A 17,535-nucleotide genomic window follows, 5' to 3' on the forward strand; every position below is an offset into this window, starting at 1 on the left:
GCCTAATTTAACATACTTAACATACTTTTTTACATTCGAATTTGGAAGGGTAGTTAACAACACATTCTTGTGTGGTGTAAGGAACTTAAAACTAATTTTCAGTTCTGCTTTACAGCATCTTTAATGGAATGTAATGGGATTGGATGAGATCGATTTAACACTGACATTAATAACTTTTCAATAGGCTATATAATTGTATTAATTGTGGGAACAATTGTTTGAAGATGTCTGGACCTGCACTGAAAGTATTTTTAATGATCGGAAATGATGAGAGTCAACGTCAGTGGCAATCAGCATCAGCAACAGAGCCTACCGCCGGGGTAGCTAAAGACAGCTAGCTAACTACCTAGCAAATCATTAACTAGCTATATTTCTTGCTTGCTTAACAATTTAGTAACACTTGATTTTATTGAGGATCATTGCAGCTGTCGTATGGTATGGACTGTTCTGCTGTCAACAGTTGAAAGGTAGCTCGCGATAAGTTATATTCAGACTTGCACGAGGAGAGGCGTGAGCAGCAATATATATTTATCTAGCCAGCTAGCTAAGTAAAACTATACTGCTCGTACACTAGTTAAGTTAGCTAGCTATAGCTATCATCGCAGCCTACTTTTGTTTATTGACTGCTAGCAATTTTGGTTATCACTCATAGGCCATGACACACCCGAGCCACAACATATTCAAGGCAGTTATTTAGCTACTTGAAGATAACTCCAAAGTTAAAGCTAAGCTATGCGTTGTTTGCTGGTTTGGCGGATTACATAATCAGACGAGGCATGTTGGGGTTTTAGCTCGGTAGCCAGGCAAAAGATTATTTTGACAGCTCAATGTGTAGTTTGGTATTACTAGTGCAATTGGGTATCACAATTACCAGATGGATATCTACAATGGCTCTCGATCAAATTCTAACCAGCATGTTTATCTGGCAGGGATTCTCGGGCAACCAACCATGCATCACACACAAATGTGCAGCAATCTTGTCGGTTCCATGTCTTGGCTAACTTCGGAGTTTAGCGTAATACACAGTTACTTATAATAAACTATTCATTTACGTTTTGTACTGCTCCACAAATGTATTTTCTTTATGTCATTTGACATGCTATCATTTATGTAATCTGTGTTTTGTGTTGGTTGTTTAAACCATACAGTAATGTATCGGAAAAATAGTATTAACATGGGGCTGATTCATTTTCATAGTTAATCGCAAACTGACTAAACACTGGTTCTCTGGTTGAGCGAAACCAAGAGACATTGAAAGACTTGTGTGGCAGAGCAAATAGGTCAGATTGACATTAATAATTTGTTTAAAAGTGGAGCACGACTGGTGTTAAGAGGAAACGGTCTGCCACCGCTTCAACATGTTCATCTAAAAATATGTTCCTGTCTGTGCGTCATACTTCTTATTTGAACAGTATGACATTATTTCATTTCGTTGGCCTATTTGACAAAAAAACAATAAAGACCTTTATTAAAGATGATACATGGTGCTTGAGCTGTTTCAACGTTTATCAGTTCTTCATCTAAACCATCTTATTTTCTGAACTTAGCCTACTGTATTTGCTTTTGGGATAGGCCTGTACTTCATTATATCTGAGTGAAATGAAATCCACTTTACAATTTCTGTCTAACAGGTGCCTGAAGCAAGAGACAGACAGCTTTGCTTAGGAAATTACCTACTGTAGAATTGCTGTTGCCATGAGAGTAGGAAGATCTAGAAGAACAGCTACACTGTCAGTAAATGTACAATTGAATATGGCAGTTGAATATAATTATAGTGTATATTGTCTTCGTAACAACGTTCTCTCAAGTTTCTCTCTGTAACCATCTCCTTTTCTCCTTTGGAATACAGTGAGAGCAGCTCCACTAAGATGGAAACCACCCTGTCCTCATAAAGCAGGAAATCAAGAACTCAGGTAGGCATCGTCTTATTTCATTCTGGTTGAAGAGCCAAGATGTGTTTCTCAGTCTGTCTTTCCATGAATCACTTTTCTGTTTGTCTTGTTTAATCTCGTTTTTGTCAATTCTGTTCATGTTAACTTGATCCCCCATGAGGGTGAACTAGTTTTTGCTTGAATGTACTTACAATCAACATTCAAAACAAGCTTATCCAAACGTCTTCTACGATGGGAAGGAAGGGGAGGAAAGGAAAGGGAAGATGATGAGGACCAGAGAGTTATGGTATTGGTTGTGTCAGATGTCTGAAACTCAGCGAAACAGTTTCCACTCTAAATCTAAATTCTCTGTAGGAAAAGGTAGCAAATCTCTGACTAACCTCTCAGTCTGGTGACACATTCTATCACTCCAGATAGCTCGCATGCTACGGTAAACTGCTGTCTTGCTAGGGCAAATGTAAATTCCCTGTCTGGCTCATGACAGCATTAACTGGCTTTGAATCAGCCAAACTGGTCCGGTGCGGCGTTAAAAAGGACCCGTTGGTACCTTGCCTTGTAACAAACTGGTTTCACGTTTGACTTTTTGGACCCTATGTGTTGGCATTGAAAAGATGGTTTGGGGGCCCAACTGAACTTCATTCAAGAAAAAATTCAAACTTTTGAAAGCATGCCCCCTCCCGTGCGTGTCGTGTCCGCCTCCACAGGTCAGCCTCGACTCGAGGCTGACTCTCTCCACGTGAGGATGCGAAGGGTCGGTGTAGCCTGCCGCCTCTGTGCTTCGGAACACACAGGACGGAGGTCACGTGAGGGGTTGCCACGGTGAGGCGGCCGTGTTCCGCAGCGCGGCCCGAGTCTTGGGAGTGCTCGGGGCTGCTTGTTATGGTGGGTTGCCACGGGGACAGAGGGTGGTCCCTCTTGCAGCGGCGCCTTGATCGGGTCAGGGACACCAGAGGGTCTGTTATCACGTCATTGCTGGGGAGGAGCTCGGGAAACGGGGGCAGGAGGGGGGGAAGAAAGGAGGGATGAGGCCACAAGATGAAGATGATGGGAGGCGCAGACACGATTAGGTGAGGGGGAAAGGGAGGGAGGGGTGATCAGTGTGTGACGAAGACACTTCTCCTCCTGTCCGTCGATTCTCGTTGTGATGTTATGATGCTGGAGGTTTGTTTGTTCTATCTTGCAGGGCTGCCCGTCGGCCTCCCCTCTCACTGTGGTCACCATGGAGGTCCAGTCAGGTGAGGGGCCACCAGACTCTAGCAACTTGGCTCTTGCTACGTCCACTGGCTCCGCCCCCAGCCCACAGAGTGAAGCTGTGACCAGTGAGCTTCAGGAGCTGTCTCTTCAGCCCGCCCCCAACCTGCTGCCCCTCACAGAGAGGAAGAATGGTTAGTTTTCACTCCTGTCTGCTACATGAATGAAGCCTGAATATGGAGTCACTTTATTATGGATATTTTACATTCCCTAACAATGTTGCATGGTGCCAAATCACGTCAATGCTTAGGGGGTCGTAACCCCATGTTGCGACAGCTGAGATAAACACAGGGTTGTGGGAAGAAAAGAAAAAGTGTCAATCTCAGAAACAAGTATTTGGCCAGTATTTTCGACTGGTATTTAGTAAGCTACCGAAGCGACCATCTCTGAGCCAGTGTCAGCTACACCCGTATCTCTTTAGTGATGGTAAGTGACATGAGACAGTCGTAAACTACATTACTATTTAATCAATTCAAATCTAATTTGTGTAGCCGTTTTTACAAGCAATGTCACAGAGGGCTTCACCTACACCCATAGAATTGTCCCTCAACCGACCTAAAAACTCAAGGAAGACAAGGAAAAATGGAAGGAATCTTGGGAGGAGCAATTCAGTGAGTAATCCCCTCGTCCAGAGACGGTTGGTGAAAGAGAGTTGCAGAACACAGGCTAAACATAATTGTACATCAGGAGTAAGAAAAAAAAAAGTGCCAGTGGATGTTGAAACACAGAAATCCAAAGTTCAACTCGGGGTCAGAGTTGGCGAATGTCAGTTTAAGCAGTGGTAGCCACAGGGCAATTTAATACCCTGTTAGAGGCCCATATCAACGTATGCTGTGTGTTATATATAGACATAACATTTTTCTGTTTGAACGTTTAGCAATGTTTAGCGATTTTTCATTGACAGTCGCATTTACATGGAAAGTAGTTGATTCAGGAATTCTTAGTGAAGGCATTTCACACATACATTTGTGGTGTGTTTAAATGGCCCCGCTATTTAAAATCCTCCCTCCCCACTGACAGGAACCCGATTCCACGCAAGGATTGCAATGAAACTTGGAACCAAGACTTTAAAAGGGCTTTAAGATCTATTTTGAAAATGGAGAGTGTCCTGGTAGTGAATACATAGGAAGTAGACTAATTGTTTCACAGTGTAGTCTTTAGCAAACAAACTGATTTGATAATAACCCCCCAAAAAGGTTACTTGACTAATACTTGAGAATGAGTCCAACAAGACAAAACAACTCGAGCCCTGTTCTCAATCGAAATACACTTGTTTGTCATGAGGACATTACCCTGTTCCGTGGTGCTTGATGGGAACTCGCACTCTGGAGGAAGGAGAAGAAGCGTCAACCAGCATTGTCATGACCATGAGCATAGATACAGTAGCTCACACATCTGGCCTATGCTGTGGAACTTAGTTCATTGTTGACTGTAGCAGCATGTCACCTACACAGTGCACCGTGTAACGGGACTTGTTTATCACTTCACCCTGCCGTCCATCCCAGTCCTGTTCCCTAAGCTGGAGCTGTTTACCCAGAGCGCGTATCATCCCTCCGACATACACACACACACACACACACACACAAGTGGTCAGCGTTTTGGACACGACTTAAGATGTGAGTGTGAATGAGTGCTCAACGGGACAGTTTAGTGCCAGAGCGACCTAGGACATGGGAGAGGATGCTGCTGGACCAGCTGGCCTGTCACTGCTGGACCAACAGCATCACCGAACAAAGCAGAAGAGGTCCGGACCCCTGCAGGCCTGTGTCTGTCTGCCCACTATGGTGGCTGGCTGTGGATAGCAATGTATTGCATGAAAACGAGAGTTCATATATAGATACTCATACACAAATACACTGTCATTGTCAACATTTGGCATGTTGCTTTCAACCGCTCTGCATCTCGCACATACAAACTCTCACTCAAACACAGCGTGAATGAGACATTGACTACTGTTCTGGCAGGTGAGATCAGGCTGGAGGCGTGTCTGTTATGGGATGGGACATTCTAGGCGCTTGATATCCTGAAGTCTGAGAATCTGGAGATTTGAATTTGTATTTACACTGAGATATACTGCCACCTGGTGGCGAATGACAAGACCACAGACACAGCAGGAGCAGCAGAGTGAGAATGGGCAGAACAGGAGGTGTCATCCAGCTTGTATCTCCTTTTACAGCTCCCATACGTTCCCAGTTTGAATCAGTGAGTTTGCCAGCTTGTATTTGATCAGTGTGTGTTTAAACCAGCATCCAGCAAACAAGTGGCAAACCAGCATCCATAACACACAAGCCGCATATCGCGTGCCTGCATGCGTGCATGTGTCTGACAGGGGGAAGGGTGACCTGTGAGAAACCCTAGCTCCCATGTGCACAGGTGAAGAGGAGCTGGATATAACCCCCCTGGCCAGCTGGGTCTGCTATTTAAACCAGCCCTCCTCACCCTCCTCCTCTCTACGTGGAAGTGGGGGTCGCCAACATTCTAGAGTGTAGGCCCAGAGAGAAGGAGTTAATTTGAGACTTGTTTACAGCCCTACTGCTCCAGGGAAGAAGGCCGTGGTGAAGATGCAGAGGACCCTGTCTTCAGTCAGTCATTGTCATTGACGTGTGGACTAGAAACAGGCTCATTTGTATTGAGATGTTGTCCCCCTCAGACGTTGAATCTCTATGATTGTTGCGGGGTTTGGTTACTGCAGAGAGATTAAAAGCCTCGGGGAAGTGTGCCATACTTGCGGATGATGGGATAGAGAATCATAACATAGCCAGGGATGAATCTTAAGAGTCTCCTTGATCTCTCACACGCATCCTTCCCTAAACCTGTAGTAAGCCGAAAGAACACGGAGGATCCTCTCATTCCTTCCAGCCATTATGTTTTGAGAAGGAGTTAAGGAGACGCGACGTCGACTCGTGAGATCCAGGGTGGCGTGAGGGGGAAGAGTCGAGTCAGGCCGTTAACCCCCGCCCCCCCCCTTCCCCCTCCTTTTATGACCTCTGACCCCAGGACAATACTTCACCCGCAGTGACATCACAACCATCTCAGTGACAGGTCCTGGAACACCAACTGGAGGAGAATGTGAGATGGGGACTGGGTGCTCATGTCAGATCTGTAGGATGGCTGTGTCCAGCTGAACTTTGGTCACTGGGTGCTGGACCGTCATCAAATAAGTGTGGTTTTCCTCACACCTGTTCACGCCACCAACCACGGAACACATCCCCACACAACTTTCATTTGTGTTTCACTCATAATCGACTTCGATGCACTGTATTCGTCACAATAAGCTCCTTTTTTGTAATATATGGACTTAGTTTTCCACAAACAAAAAACAACAACAAGCGTATTTCAAGTTAGAAGGCCGTTATGATAATCCTTCAAGCCTCACTGGATGTTAGACGTTGGCTTGACCGGTTTTAGGAAAAAAAGCCTCTTTTGGCCTCACCGACACTATTAAACATTAGTCCCAATAAGCCACATTACGCTTTACTGGCTTCGCTGTAAATACAGGGCATTCCATGGATCCGACCTCGACCTTGGTACTCTGTAGCTACCTGCATAGTCGGCTGGAAATCCACCGACCCTGTATGTGAAGAGCAGACAGCCAGGCAGGCCTCTCCACGTAGCAGCCTGACGGGCAACCCTTTACCGGTCCCATGAACAACCATTAGCCCCCACTCCTGATATAGCAGAATGCAGGTAGGGGGATGTTAAGGATGTGCTTAGAGCAATGCAAGTTGTTATTTGCCTTTCCCTATCAGTATTTATGGCTGACATAAGCACACACTGACTACACAGTATACACACACACACACACACACACACACATGAAAGCGGGATTATCCCTGCCAGCGTTTGGTCGGTGCCTTATCTGCAGCAAGGGGGATCAGTCCTGATTCGTTTTCCCCTTCCTCGTCAAAGGCGGCTTTGCCTTATTCGTTTATGCACGTGCTCCAGCACACACAACCTGTGGTGTGCGTCTCTGCTGTAAAAAAAAAACAACCTTATTGGCCTAGTTGCAGGACAGCGGATGATAAGTAACCGTGAAGGTTAGGGTTAGTGAAGTGCAGGTTAGTAATCGTGAAGTGTAGGTTAGTAACCGTGAAGTGCAGGTTAGTAACCGTGAAGTGTAGGTTAGTAACCGTGAAGTGCAGGTTAGTAATCGTTGTACGAGATGGGTCTTTTTGGATAAGGGGGTTTCTCTCCTCTACGTTGGTTTGCAGAGTGAACTTCCCCAGCTTTGTAAACTCGGGCGGAGAAAAACATTGCTCATCCGCTCCTTCTCGCGCGTGTGTGTGTGTGTGTGTGTGTGTGTGTGTGTTTTTTGGGCAAAGGCAAATACATACAGAAGCGCTGGAGTCAGCCCGGCGTTTCAATTTGAGCAGCGTCTATGCTTTAATAAGAACTGACAGATGAAAGGAAATACAATCACCTTGAAGGGGTCTCGCTGTTCTGCTGCCTGGTCCTTGCACTTTGACAGAGGCTCCCTAATGAGGATGAATTAGACTAACTCCAGTTTGGAGAGAGAGAGAGAGAGAGAGGGGGGAGAGAGAGAGAGAGGGGGAGAGGGGGAGGGAAGGAGGGAGGGAGGGAGGGAGGGAGGGAGGGAGGGAGGGAGGGAGGGAGGGAGGGAGGGAGGGAGGGAGGGAGGGAGGGAGGGAGGGAGGGAGGGAGGGAGGGAGGGAGGGAGGGAGGGAGGGAGGGAGGGAGGGAGGGGAGAGAGGAACGAACAGAGTGGAAGGGTGCAACAGGGACAGAGAGGGAGAGTGAAAGCGACAGATAGTGAGAGAGTGACAAGGAGTTAGAATGTAAAAGTGTGATTCTTGTTTCTTTCTGTATCTGTGTATTAGTTGTTTTACCCCCGCGGGTCATTAACTCACAGGTACTCACACACACACTTATGTTGACATTATTGAGCTGAGATCAGAAGTGCTGAGAGAGAGGTATTTGGTGTTGAGGAAAAGGATCAGGAAGAGAGTGCGCGAGTGTGTGTCTACGTCTGTCAAAGGCTGAGTGAGTGAATACAACAGCAGCTGTGACAGAGTGCTTGATCACGAATTCACTGGCATTTGACACACCCACCCACACACACGTGCGCGCGCACGCACGCACGCCCTTCCACACATACACCTCTCACTCCGTCTGGTGCTGCAGCACTCACTGCCTCTTCAAGCTTTTAGCTGTGCAGTCTTCTCCCCAAGCTGATACCTCTCTCTTTCTCTTTTCTTCTTTTGTGTAGTTTTTGTACGTCAAACTGAGGATTTTACCCATTTTTGCTCTGGTCTCTGTTCAGGAGGCGGACTTAAAAGCGAGTTAAGTGCACTTTGAATGGACTTTTGGAGGACTGAAACCCAGAGTTTTCCTTCTAGTTCGCAGGGAGAAGGAATCACACATTCCGTTTCATCAGGTTGTATCTTCCGTGAATGTGTGTTACAAGCTGTTTGACGTTACAAGGTCTGTGACGTTACAACCAGTCTTACTGCCAGCACTGGATTGAGCTGAGTTCTTACGGAGAAATACAATATACATACATGTGACTTTTGGACATTTCTGGGCATTCTGTGTTTGACTGATATCATTGATGGGACCTCGGCCTCTGCCTCCACTTGATTTATTCATTTGAACCCTGCCGTTATGCTGGACCCCTGCCTTCGCATCGACCCCGCCTCCTTCGGGGCTCCTCCAATCAGCAGCAGCATGGATAAGAGAGCGATACGCTTTGAGTTGGAGCGGCGGGCTTGTCAGAGCCTGAGGGAAGGTGGGAGTCCTGATGCGTACACACACACACACACACACACTTGTGTGTACTCACCTTGAACCATGCATGCATGCAAAATCATTGGCCATCCACTGTAAGTTAAGGATAGATTGTTATCGATGTTAGCTAAATTATTGGGAGTTTATTATTGTTGTGATCGTTCGTACTGATAATGTATGCCACATTCCTCCATACTTCAGTGTTTTGTATTTTTTATGGAAAGGTCAATCACACGCACACACACACACACGCGCGCACACACACACACACACCTGTCAAACAGAGTTTTTCTCGGCCTCTGCTCTCCATTGAGTGTCTCAGCCTGCTGTGTCTCGCTGTGTGCCAGCGTCAGGTGTTTTCTGGGCTGCAGGTCAGATCCTGGCCCTCGCTGGCCGCGGCCCCACAGCCTGGCCCGCTGCCACGCAGGCCCTGTGCCCGCTGGCCTGCATGAACCCAGGAACCTGTAGACCCTGCAGCAGCAGCCCGAGCCAGGGGCCGCGTGACGAGCCAAGCCCCATGGGGGACTCGTGTTGCAAAGAGACGCTGAATAGAACCGAAGCCTTCACAGCACCGTGAAGAAGTTGTATTGTCGCATCATGAATGTACGAGGGAGAACGTCAACCCCATTGACAGCGAGTTTGCTATTTGCCATGTTTCACAGTGGTAATGAGAATACAGATTATGTTCAGAGAATGCTGATGGTGGGGAAGACCTGTTGGCTAACTGTGTACAGTTATCCTGCAGGCAATCATTCAGACACATGGAGACAGGTCACGATGCAAAGAGGGAATCTGAGAAGGCTCGATACCTCAGAGACCGGAATTCCAACCATGGAGACCAGCAGAGAACTACAGAGAGACACAGCTAGCTGTGAGACATACTATCCAGTCCGGGGGTGACTGTCAGAGGGAACCCTGACGGTTGGAACTGTACCACAAGGCTTGTCCCTGGGTCCGAGTTGTGGAGCTGCTCCCTGCCCTGCAGTCCTGTGTACCGACTCCCGGCTGTGTAAGACCAACCCTGGGGCAGGCTAGCTGCACAGCTGGGCCACCACTGAGAGGGAGGGAGGGGCTACGGGGGTCACGTGTGTCCTTGCTAGCCCACGTCTTGTGTTTCTGCCTTGGGGCAGTTTGTGCGTGTGTGTGATTTACAGTAATATTCCTCTAACTCCAGGCCGGGCCAGACAGGGCAGGGGGATAAGGTTCCAAGCTATTACAGCGAAGACCTAAATAGACTCCTGCAGCATGGACGAGAGAGGGTTTCAGGTTGAGAAGGGGAAGAGAAGAGAGGGAGAGGGGAACGGGGGTGGGAGAGATCATAAACGGGTAGGGTTTCACTCTAAATACTGGATGGAGGGATGGAAAATGATCAAATGAAAAGACGGAACATAGAGTAGGAGAGTGTGAGAAACTATGTGAAACGCCACGGAGCCGGTTCATTTCCATTCACGTCGAGAGAGTTCTGAAGTATTGTGCTGCAACAAGTGTGCAGTACAAATGTGTCGATTTCCACAGAATAGATCGTAATTCACACATCTTAGTGTCAGCCTGCCGATTGTGGGCACAGATCAGTGCCACAGAGGCTATGTGTGTGTCTGTGTACGTGTTTCAGTCAACTCTGTTTATGTTGCCTGAGTGTGTACCTGTTTGTATATTTCGTGAGGGTGATCTAGAATTCTCAGACTCTTGAGGCCCGTAAGCATGGTCGGAACTGGGAAGGACATTTACATTGTCCTCATTGAGCAGACGCTTTAATACAAAGCCACATACAAATAGTGTATTTAGTCAATACAGCAGGTCATACAGGAGCAGAAGTGCTGAGTTTGAACAGTGTTTCAGTGGTTAGCGATGCCAGTAACAATACACCACAACAGATACTGAGATAGGTTCAATTGACTTGTCTCACACTGATTACAGATCTTAGTCAGTTTCCGGCCCTTTGGTCCAACCATGATGATGGCTAGATAGGTGAGGCTGGCTGCATGGGACTTGCTGGCTGGTAGTGGTTGGCTGGTTCTGGGTAAGGCCGGTTGGTTCTATCTGGTGCTGGGGCAGGCTCATTGTACCACATCCTGATGAAGGTTGTTAGACAGATTTCTGTAGAAGTCCTGGATAAGACAGAGGATATAGGCCTTGCAAAAGTGTCAAAATCTGAACACTGACTAATAGGGGTGCTCCGATTAGTATTTTTGGGGCCGATCACCGAGTAGTATCGGCCAATACCGAGTACCGATCACCAATTAGGGGGTCTATTTGAAGCCTTCCATTTATCATGTAGCATAATCTATTTCACTATTCTTAACAACAATGTATATTAAGTATAAAAATGAGGAGATGATAAAATATCACAAATTAACAACAACTGTTTATTTAGTGGCAGGACATATTTAACATGTTCCACTCTCTTAGAGACACTTTTTTTGTTGTTGCATAATCTGATCGGCTCTTTTGATCGTCCTCTATAGGGATTACCGATCTGAGTATTTAAAATGATTATCGGCCGATAATGATCAGTGACCGATCGATCGGAGCATCCTTACTGACTAACCTGACTACATCCACCATCATGTGCACTTAGAACCAGACACACACAGCGAACGGTCGTCATCACATGCTCCATAGACGGCACATAAACACTTCAGTCACACATATTAGCACAAGGCTGTAAACATGTTCTCTCACACCAGGCTAGCACGCTCTGTGTAACAGCACGGTATGATCTGCTGTGACCACACACACCCACACACACCCACACAGCCAAACACCCATGCCTGGCTTCGCGGTGAATGTGTCTGTTCGCGATTGGCTGTCGGGTGAATGTCGCACTCGTCTCTGACAAGTTTCCCCACCTTGACTGACCACACATTCATGTCTTACCTATTTGCCGTACTGATACCTTGTTTAAAAAAAAAACCCTCCTCTTTGGCCACTTGTTTGCTGCTTAAGTGTGACTCCAGTTCATTTGGAGGAGCTCTCATCACACAAGAAGGCAAAGTGTTGATGGAAGGTCCGATTCTGCGGGACTTCCGCGAGCCACGCTATAAGGCCCGACATGAAGAGAACATGGATCGCTCTTTTCACTCTGGATTGAATGCAAAACGCATGCGCCGGTGCGCAGTGTGCAGGCATGAGTCACAGTTCAAAAACACCACACTTACTCTGTGTGACCCGCCGGAGCGAACAGGCCTTCCTGTTTCTGAATCAACGTGCAGGGTACCGAGCCTTGCTGTTTTATGAAACCTCCAGAAACAGGAAGTGGTGTGTGTGTGTGTGTCACAAAGTCTGCCGACTGTGACAACCTCTGCATCGACGCTCGCACACAGACAGAAAGGATGAGAGAGATACACAGAGAGCCATGACGAGGGTCCGCTCCAGGCCGCCGTCTCGGGCCCCCCCCTGCTCTCCTGTAGGTGATCCTCAGTCTTCTGTGTAGACGGCGCCAGGCTGTTTCTTCGTATTTTGTTTCTTCCTAAAGAAGAAGGTCAGAACAGGGAAGTGTAGGGGGTTTGCTGCTTTCGGGGTTGTCCTTTGATTGCCCCTGTACTGTTCTCCCTGACACTGCTTCCTCTCTCTCTCTCTCTCTCTCTCTCTCTCTCTCTCTCTCTCTCTCTCTCGCTCTCTCGCTCTCTCTCTCTCTCTCTCTCTCTCTCTCTCTCTCTCTCTCTCACAGTTCTGCAGATGAAGCTACAGCAGAGGCGGACTCGAGAACAGCTCGTCAGTCAGGGGATCATGCCACGTAAGTAACCAACCGTCCGTCCGTCTGTCTGAACATCTCTCCCCTGCACAGTCAGCTCCTGCCGCCCTACTGGCTGGCGGATCCTTCTAGATGGAGAGGATCCAGGAATTGCCTTTTAGACTCGGGCTAACTGTTGCTGTTAGGGCTGCACCTGTTGTTTCCTGTAGCTCAAAGCAGACCACGGTGCACATAGAGGCTGTGGGTTACATAGGGTCCACATGTAAAAAGACATAAATATATATATACCGACTATATAGTTGATGTTTACAATATGAGTCAGTCGAGTGAAGATGGCTCGCTTGATGACGCTTTATTATCGCCCTGCACGTTTTTGCTGAATGTTGCAGGGAGACGGGGATGGTAGTGTCGCGCGTCTACGCTTGCGTTCTGTCACCTCAGGGCCTGGCTTCAGAGCAGAGAGGTGGACTCGGTCTCTGACTAGACCGGGTTTCAGAGAAAATCCCGTCTCAGGCTTCAAAGCCAGATGAATGAAGCTCCTTCCTCTCCCTGTGACTCTGGCGTTTCAGGGGATGTCATGGTGTTTTCTGCAGAACGCATGTGTATCCGGAGCAAGACGCAGAGCCAACGTCCAATCCTTTACATTTCTGTTATTTTATAGTAGATGAGCAACTGGAAACGTGGACAGTAAACAGTTCCTTAAAACAAGTACCATCATTTTCGGACTATAAACTGCGCCTTTTGTCGCATTTCTCGACCCTGCGGCTTACATAACAGTGCGGCTAATCTATGGATTTTTACAGCTAACGGTTAACGGTTAATACATGGGAGCTTCCTCAAGCAGCCATCTCTTTCCCGACAACTAATTACATATGGTAATTAAACATTAAAACACCTGCGGTTTATAGTCCAGTGCGGCTTATCTATGTGTACATATCATTCAATTTAGCTGCTGCGGCTTACATAACAGTGCGCCTTATAGTCCAAAAATGACGGTAGTTAAAAGAGAGCTACGTGCGTACTGTCCCAGATCTTCTGAGAAGCACTTTGGCTTGCCGCTTCTTATCATTGTCTACAGGGTGTCTGGTTCTGTTTACGGTCAGCTAAGCTCACTTTCTCTATTCCTCTCTTTCAAATCCTCTTTTTGCTTTGTTTATCACAGCACTGTGAGCTGTATGTAAGGTAATGTGTTTACTGTAGTTACATAAACACATGCTGGCCTACCTGGAATTGAACACATTTATTTAACTGCACACACACATATACACATATAAAAATAAATATATATATACACACACACACACTTTGTCTCGTCACACTCAAGAAGCCAGCGTTATCTTTAGAGAGAGACAGCTGTAGCATTCAGCCCCCAAAGTTGAACCAGGCCACAACCTCATCCGTTTGGAGACAACATGTTTCCAAAGATGTTCATGTTGACAGAAGGACGACCTGTTGAGTTGTGTCGTGTGTGTGCGTGTGCATGTGTACTGTTTGTGTGTGTTCTTGTCAGGCTCGGTGAAAGCCGTCGTTTGAGCAGTGTCATCTTCAATTCCAGCTTTCTGGTACTTTATTAGGAACACTGGCTGCTAACAAGTGAATCATTCTGCACACTGGGTTTTGTCAGTTTGATTTAATCCAATTAGACCTCCTTGCACTTCTTACACACAGAAAGAGCCAGCATGTTCCTCCACCAAGTTCGTTTGAAGCGCAGAGCTTTGTTGTCTTCTGGGCTTGTCTGTAGACGAGTGGAGCCAGAGATGAAAGCAGCATTGACACAGTTTCAGGGCAGAAGCCTGTAGTAGGTGGCAGTTGGTTGGTCGTGTTCTCAGCCAGGCCCAGTCGAGGCCTACAGACGTGCTCACCCGCTCTGGGCACGCGGCCAGTGATTCATATCAACCTGTGCCTGCTACTGAGTCTTCTGCATGAGTCAGAACTCGGAAGCGAGAACAACAACCAGAGCCTCTTGATGATATCTGTTTTGGTGCGCCTGAAAAAGGAGATAAAGTGTAAGAACGGAGCAGATGGATGTTATTGTCTTGACTTGCATCCACGAGCCTCTTTCTGCGACTTCCTGTTCACTTTCCTCTGCGCGAGGAGCAAAGCTGGTCCTACATTTACATTTCCTGGTCCTAGACACAGAAGGTCCGTCGCCTGGCGCGGCAGTGCCAGCTACAGGTCACACTTCCACCACCTAGCAGCTGGGGTGCAAGGGCTCCGTAGGTTTTCCTGACGAGGCTAGCTTAGTCTTCATGCTAGCTTCCAACATGACTGCTGACCTACGAGCAGCATATGGTAAGGAAAGACCTCTGGCCTTACAGGTAGGAGTGGAAAGGGTAGATAGTCTATAGCAGTGGTTCCCAAGCCTGGTCCTCAGGGAACACCTGTCTTGCATGTTTTAGATGTTTCCCTGCTCCAACACACCTGATGAATGGTCATAAGCAGGCTTCTGCAGAGCTAGATAACAACCCATTCATTTGAATCAGGTGTGTTGGAGCAGGGAAACATCTAAAACATGCAGGGCAGGTGTTCCCTGGGGACCAGGGTTGGGAAACACTGGTCTATAGACTGAGATGTACGAGAGAGAGAGAGAGAGAGAGAGAGAGAGAGAGAGAGAGAGAGAGAGACAGAGAGAGAGGTGAAATGTGGAGTCAGAGCGGGAGGGGTGATGAGGGGCACCGAGCAGTCGCAGGAAGGACGTTCGTCAGAGGGAATGGACCACCTGCCGACAGATGAACCAGAGGTCCTCCCCTCTCCTCTCCCTCATGCACCCCCCTCCCCCTCCCCCCCTCTCATTCCTGGCCTTCTGTTCCCACCTCGCCCCAACATAGAACTCATCCTCGTACCTCACTGCTTTATTTTCCCGATGCCTCTTCCTCTAAATTGTGGCTTTGGCCAACCACTGCAGCCCTGTTTCTCACGGTGGCACCCACCCAGACGGTCAAAGAACAGTCGAGTGTCAATTGTGGTTTTAACAGGGAGTGTGTGTGGGCCAGTATTTCAGTGAGAGGAAGAGCTTCTCATGGAGACAGTGCTAGTTAACTTGAGGGTGAGATCTTCAGCCTCATCCCTGCCTCTCCTGTCCCTCTCTGCCTCTCCAAATGCCTCTCCAAATGCCTCTTCCCTTCTGCCTGACTCTTCCTGCCTCTCTACCTTCACCTTTAACCTCCCATCTTCTCACCTTCTCACTCCACCCCCTGCCCTGCCCCGCCCACTTCTCTCGCTGTCTCCTCCCTCTTTTCTCCACCTTTTTCCCTCCTTGCCTCTGCCCAGTCTCACTTCCTCTTCCGGCTCCACCCCTCACTTTCATTTTGAGGGGGAATACAGATGAATTATGTCCATAACACTGATACGCTTCCGTTGTTAAGTGGGCAGACTGAATGAAAGCTGGCTGCTTTCCTCCCAGGCCCCTCCTGCACTTCAAGAACAAGACAGTCTCGAATGATCCGTTTTGGAGAACATTCTTTAGTCTCGTTTAACGTTGAAATAACAACTTTACACGTGCTTGTGCAAGGGTTGTCACAGTAGTGTAGTGGTAACTGTAGTGTAGTATGGTGTTGTGTAGTTGTAGTGTAGTGTAGAGACTGGGAGACATATGATTGTCGTGAGTGCTTTTTGTACGTTTCAACATGGCATATTGCATGTGAAATAGAGGTAATAAAGACTGAATAGTTCTTCATGGTAGAAGGTAATATGTGTGTATGTGTGTGTTAGGTCTGGGTGATATGTGTAAAAAATGATCACAATAGATAGTTTATATTTCCATTCGATAACCATAATTAAGACGATAGACCACAGATCCGTAGTAGTAGCTAAATAAGTCTCATCCTCAACTTTTTCCCTACACTCGGCATGAAGTTTAGGCAGAGCGGTGTGAGAAAATGTTTTGCGGCCAGGCACCACGTACCTGGGGTCAAGTAACTTAAGCTTCTGAAAAACTTGGTTTTTATCAATACCTTGGTGCAAACTCACACCTTCTGCATGTTCCCACGAGTGATTTAGCTTCAGGTGGTAAAAAAGGTTTGTTGTATTACCAGACTTGGTATCCGCGTGTTTGTTTACTACACAATTTGCACCAAACTTTGCTCAGCTCTTTGTTGGATTTCAAAAAGCCACACCACTTCCAAACAACGGAAGAAGACAAACCCTTTTTATCAATAATTTATTCACTGGAAGTTGCTCCCTTGCCATGGCTATCGCTGCCACTACATTCGGCATATTTTCCGCGGTTAGCATTAGCTACTCCACTCGAGGTGCTCAGTATATTTTAGTGAGCGTACGTAGGCTACCATTTCTCCGCAACTTCCTGCTGCGTCACAGAAATTAAATGGACGGCTGTTCCTAACGATTCTCCATTGACATTATCGATATTCTCGAAAATGAATTCATGTCGCGATATCTTGACTGAGGGAAGTCACGGCTTTCGACAAATCAACACAACAAAAACGATCGCCCAGCCCGACTGTATGTGTGCGTGTGCTCACACGCTCAAGGTTGAGCGGCTGTGGTGTGCGAGGATGTGTTAGGTTCACCCAGCATGACATACTCGGCTATAATAAGCATCCGCAGTGAGACCCGAGCTCCCATGTTAGCAACACCAGGCTGGAGACACACTGTGCCTGTAGTAAAGCTCCCGGGGGAGGGCACACGCACGCACAGGCACCAAGCTCACAGGAGTGGCTGTCCATTAGCTCACCCCCTCGACCACTGCGTGTCGCCGTACTGAAAGACTTCTGTGTGCGTTTGCCGTTTCTTCAGCCCAACCGCTGAGCGCGATACTGACACAGGCGGATGGTAGCGTGTGAGAGGCATGACCACAGCTCGTTTGCATTCGCTTTGACTAGGGTACTTATTGTCCTCCGGACTGGCTATGTGTGTGCGGCTCAGGGATGAAGAGAGCTGCCTGAGTCTAGTCTTTGTGCAAGTGTGTCGCAATCTTGTTGGCCAATGATTGGG

General features: G+C 47.5%; 1 protein-coding gene across 2 annotated transcripts in view; it reads left to right on the top strand.

Annotated features, from left to right (window-relative positions):
• The window catches only part of mrtfaa (myocardin related transcription factor Aa), a 29,861-nt gene continuing 12,326 nt past the window's right edge, over window positions 1–17,535 (top strand). Inside the window, exons 1-5 of one of the 2 annotated variants that reach the window (XM_084676957.1) lie at window positions 1–467; window positions 1,632–1,730; window positions 1,850–1,913; window positions 3,076–3,277; window positions 12,559–12,624. In XM_084676957.1, coding sequence (XP_084533083.1) covers window positions 3,112–3,277; window positions 12,559–12,624 — 232 coding nt within the window. In that variant the 5' untranslated portion in view covers window positions 1–467; window positions 1,632–1,730; window positions 1,850–1,913; window positions 3,076–3,111. The remainder of the gene's footprint in view (window positions 468–1,631; window positions 1,731–1,849; window positions 1,914–3,075; window positions 3,278–12,558; window positions 12,625–17,535) is intronic. The other variant, XM_084676956.1, reaches the window with a different exon arrangement.

The sequence above is a fragment of the Hypomesus nipponensis genome, chromosome 17 (assembly GCF_054491055.1).
Source record: "Hypomesus nipponensis isolate SF chromosome 17, ASM5449105v1, whole genome shotgun sequence".
NCBI classification, from domain to species: domain Eukaryota; kingdom Metazoa; phylum Chordata; class Actinopteri; order Osmeriformes; family Osmeridae; genus Hypomesus; species Hypomesus nipponensis.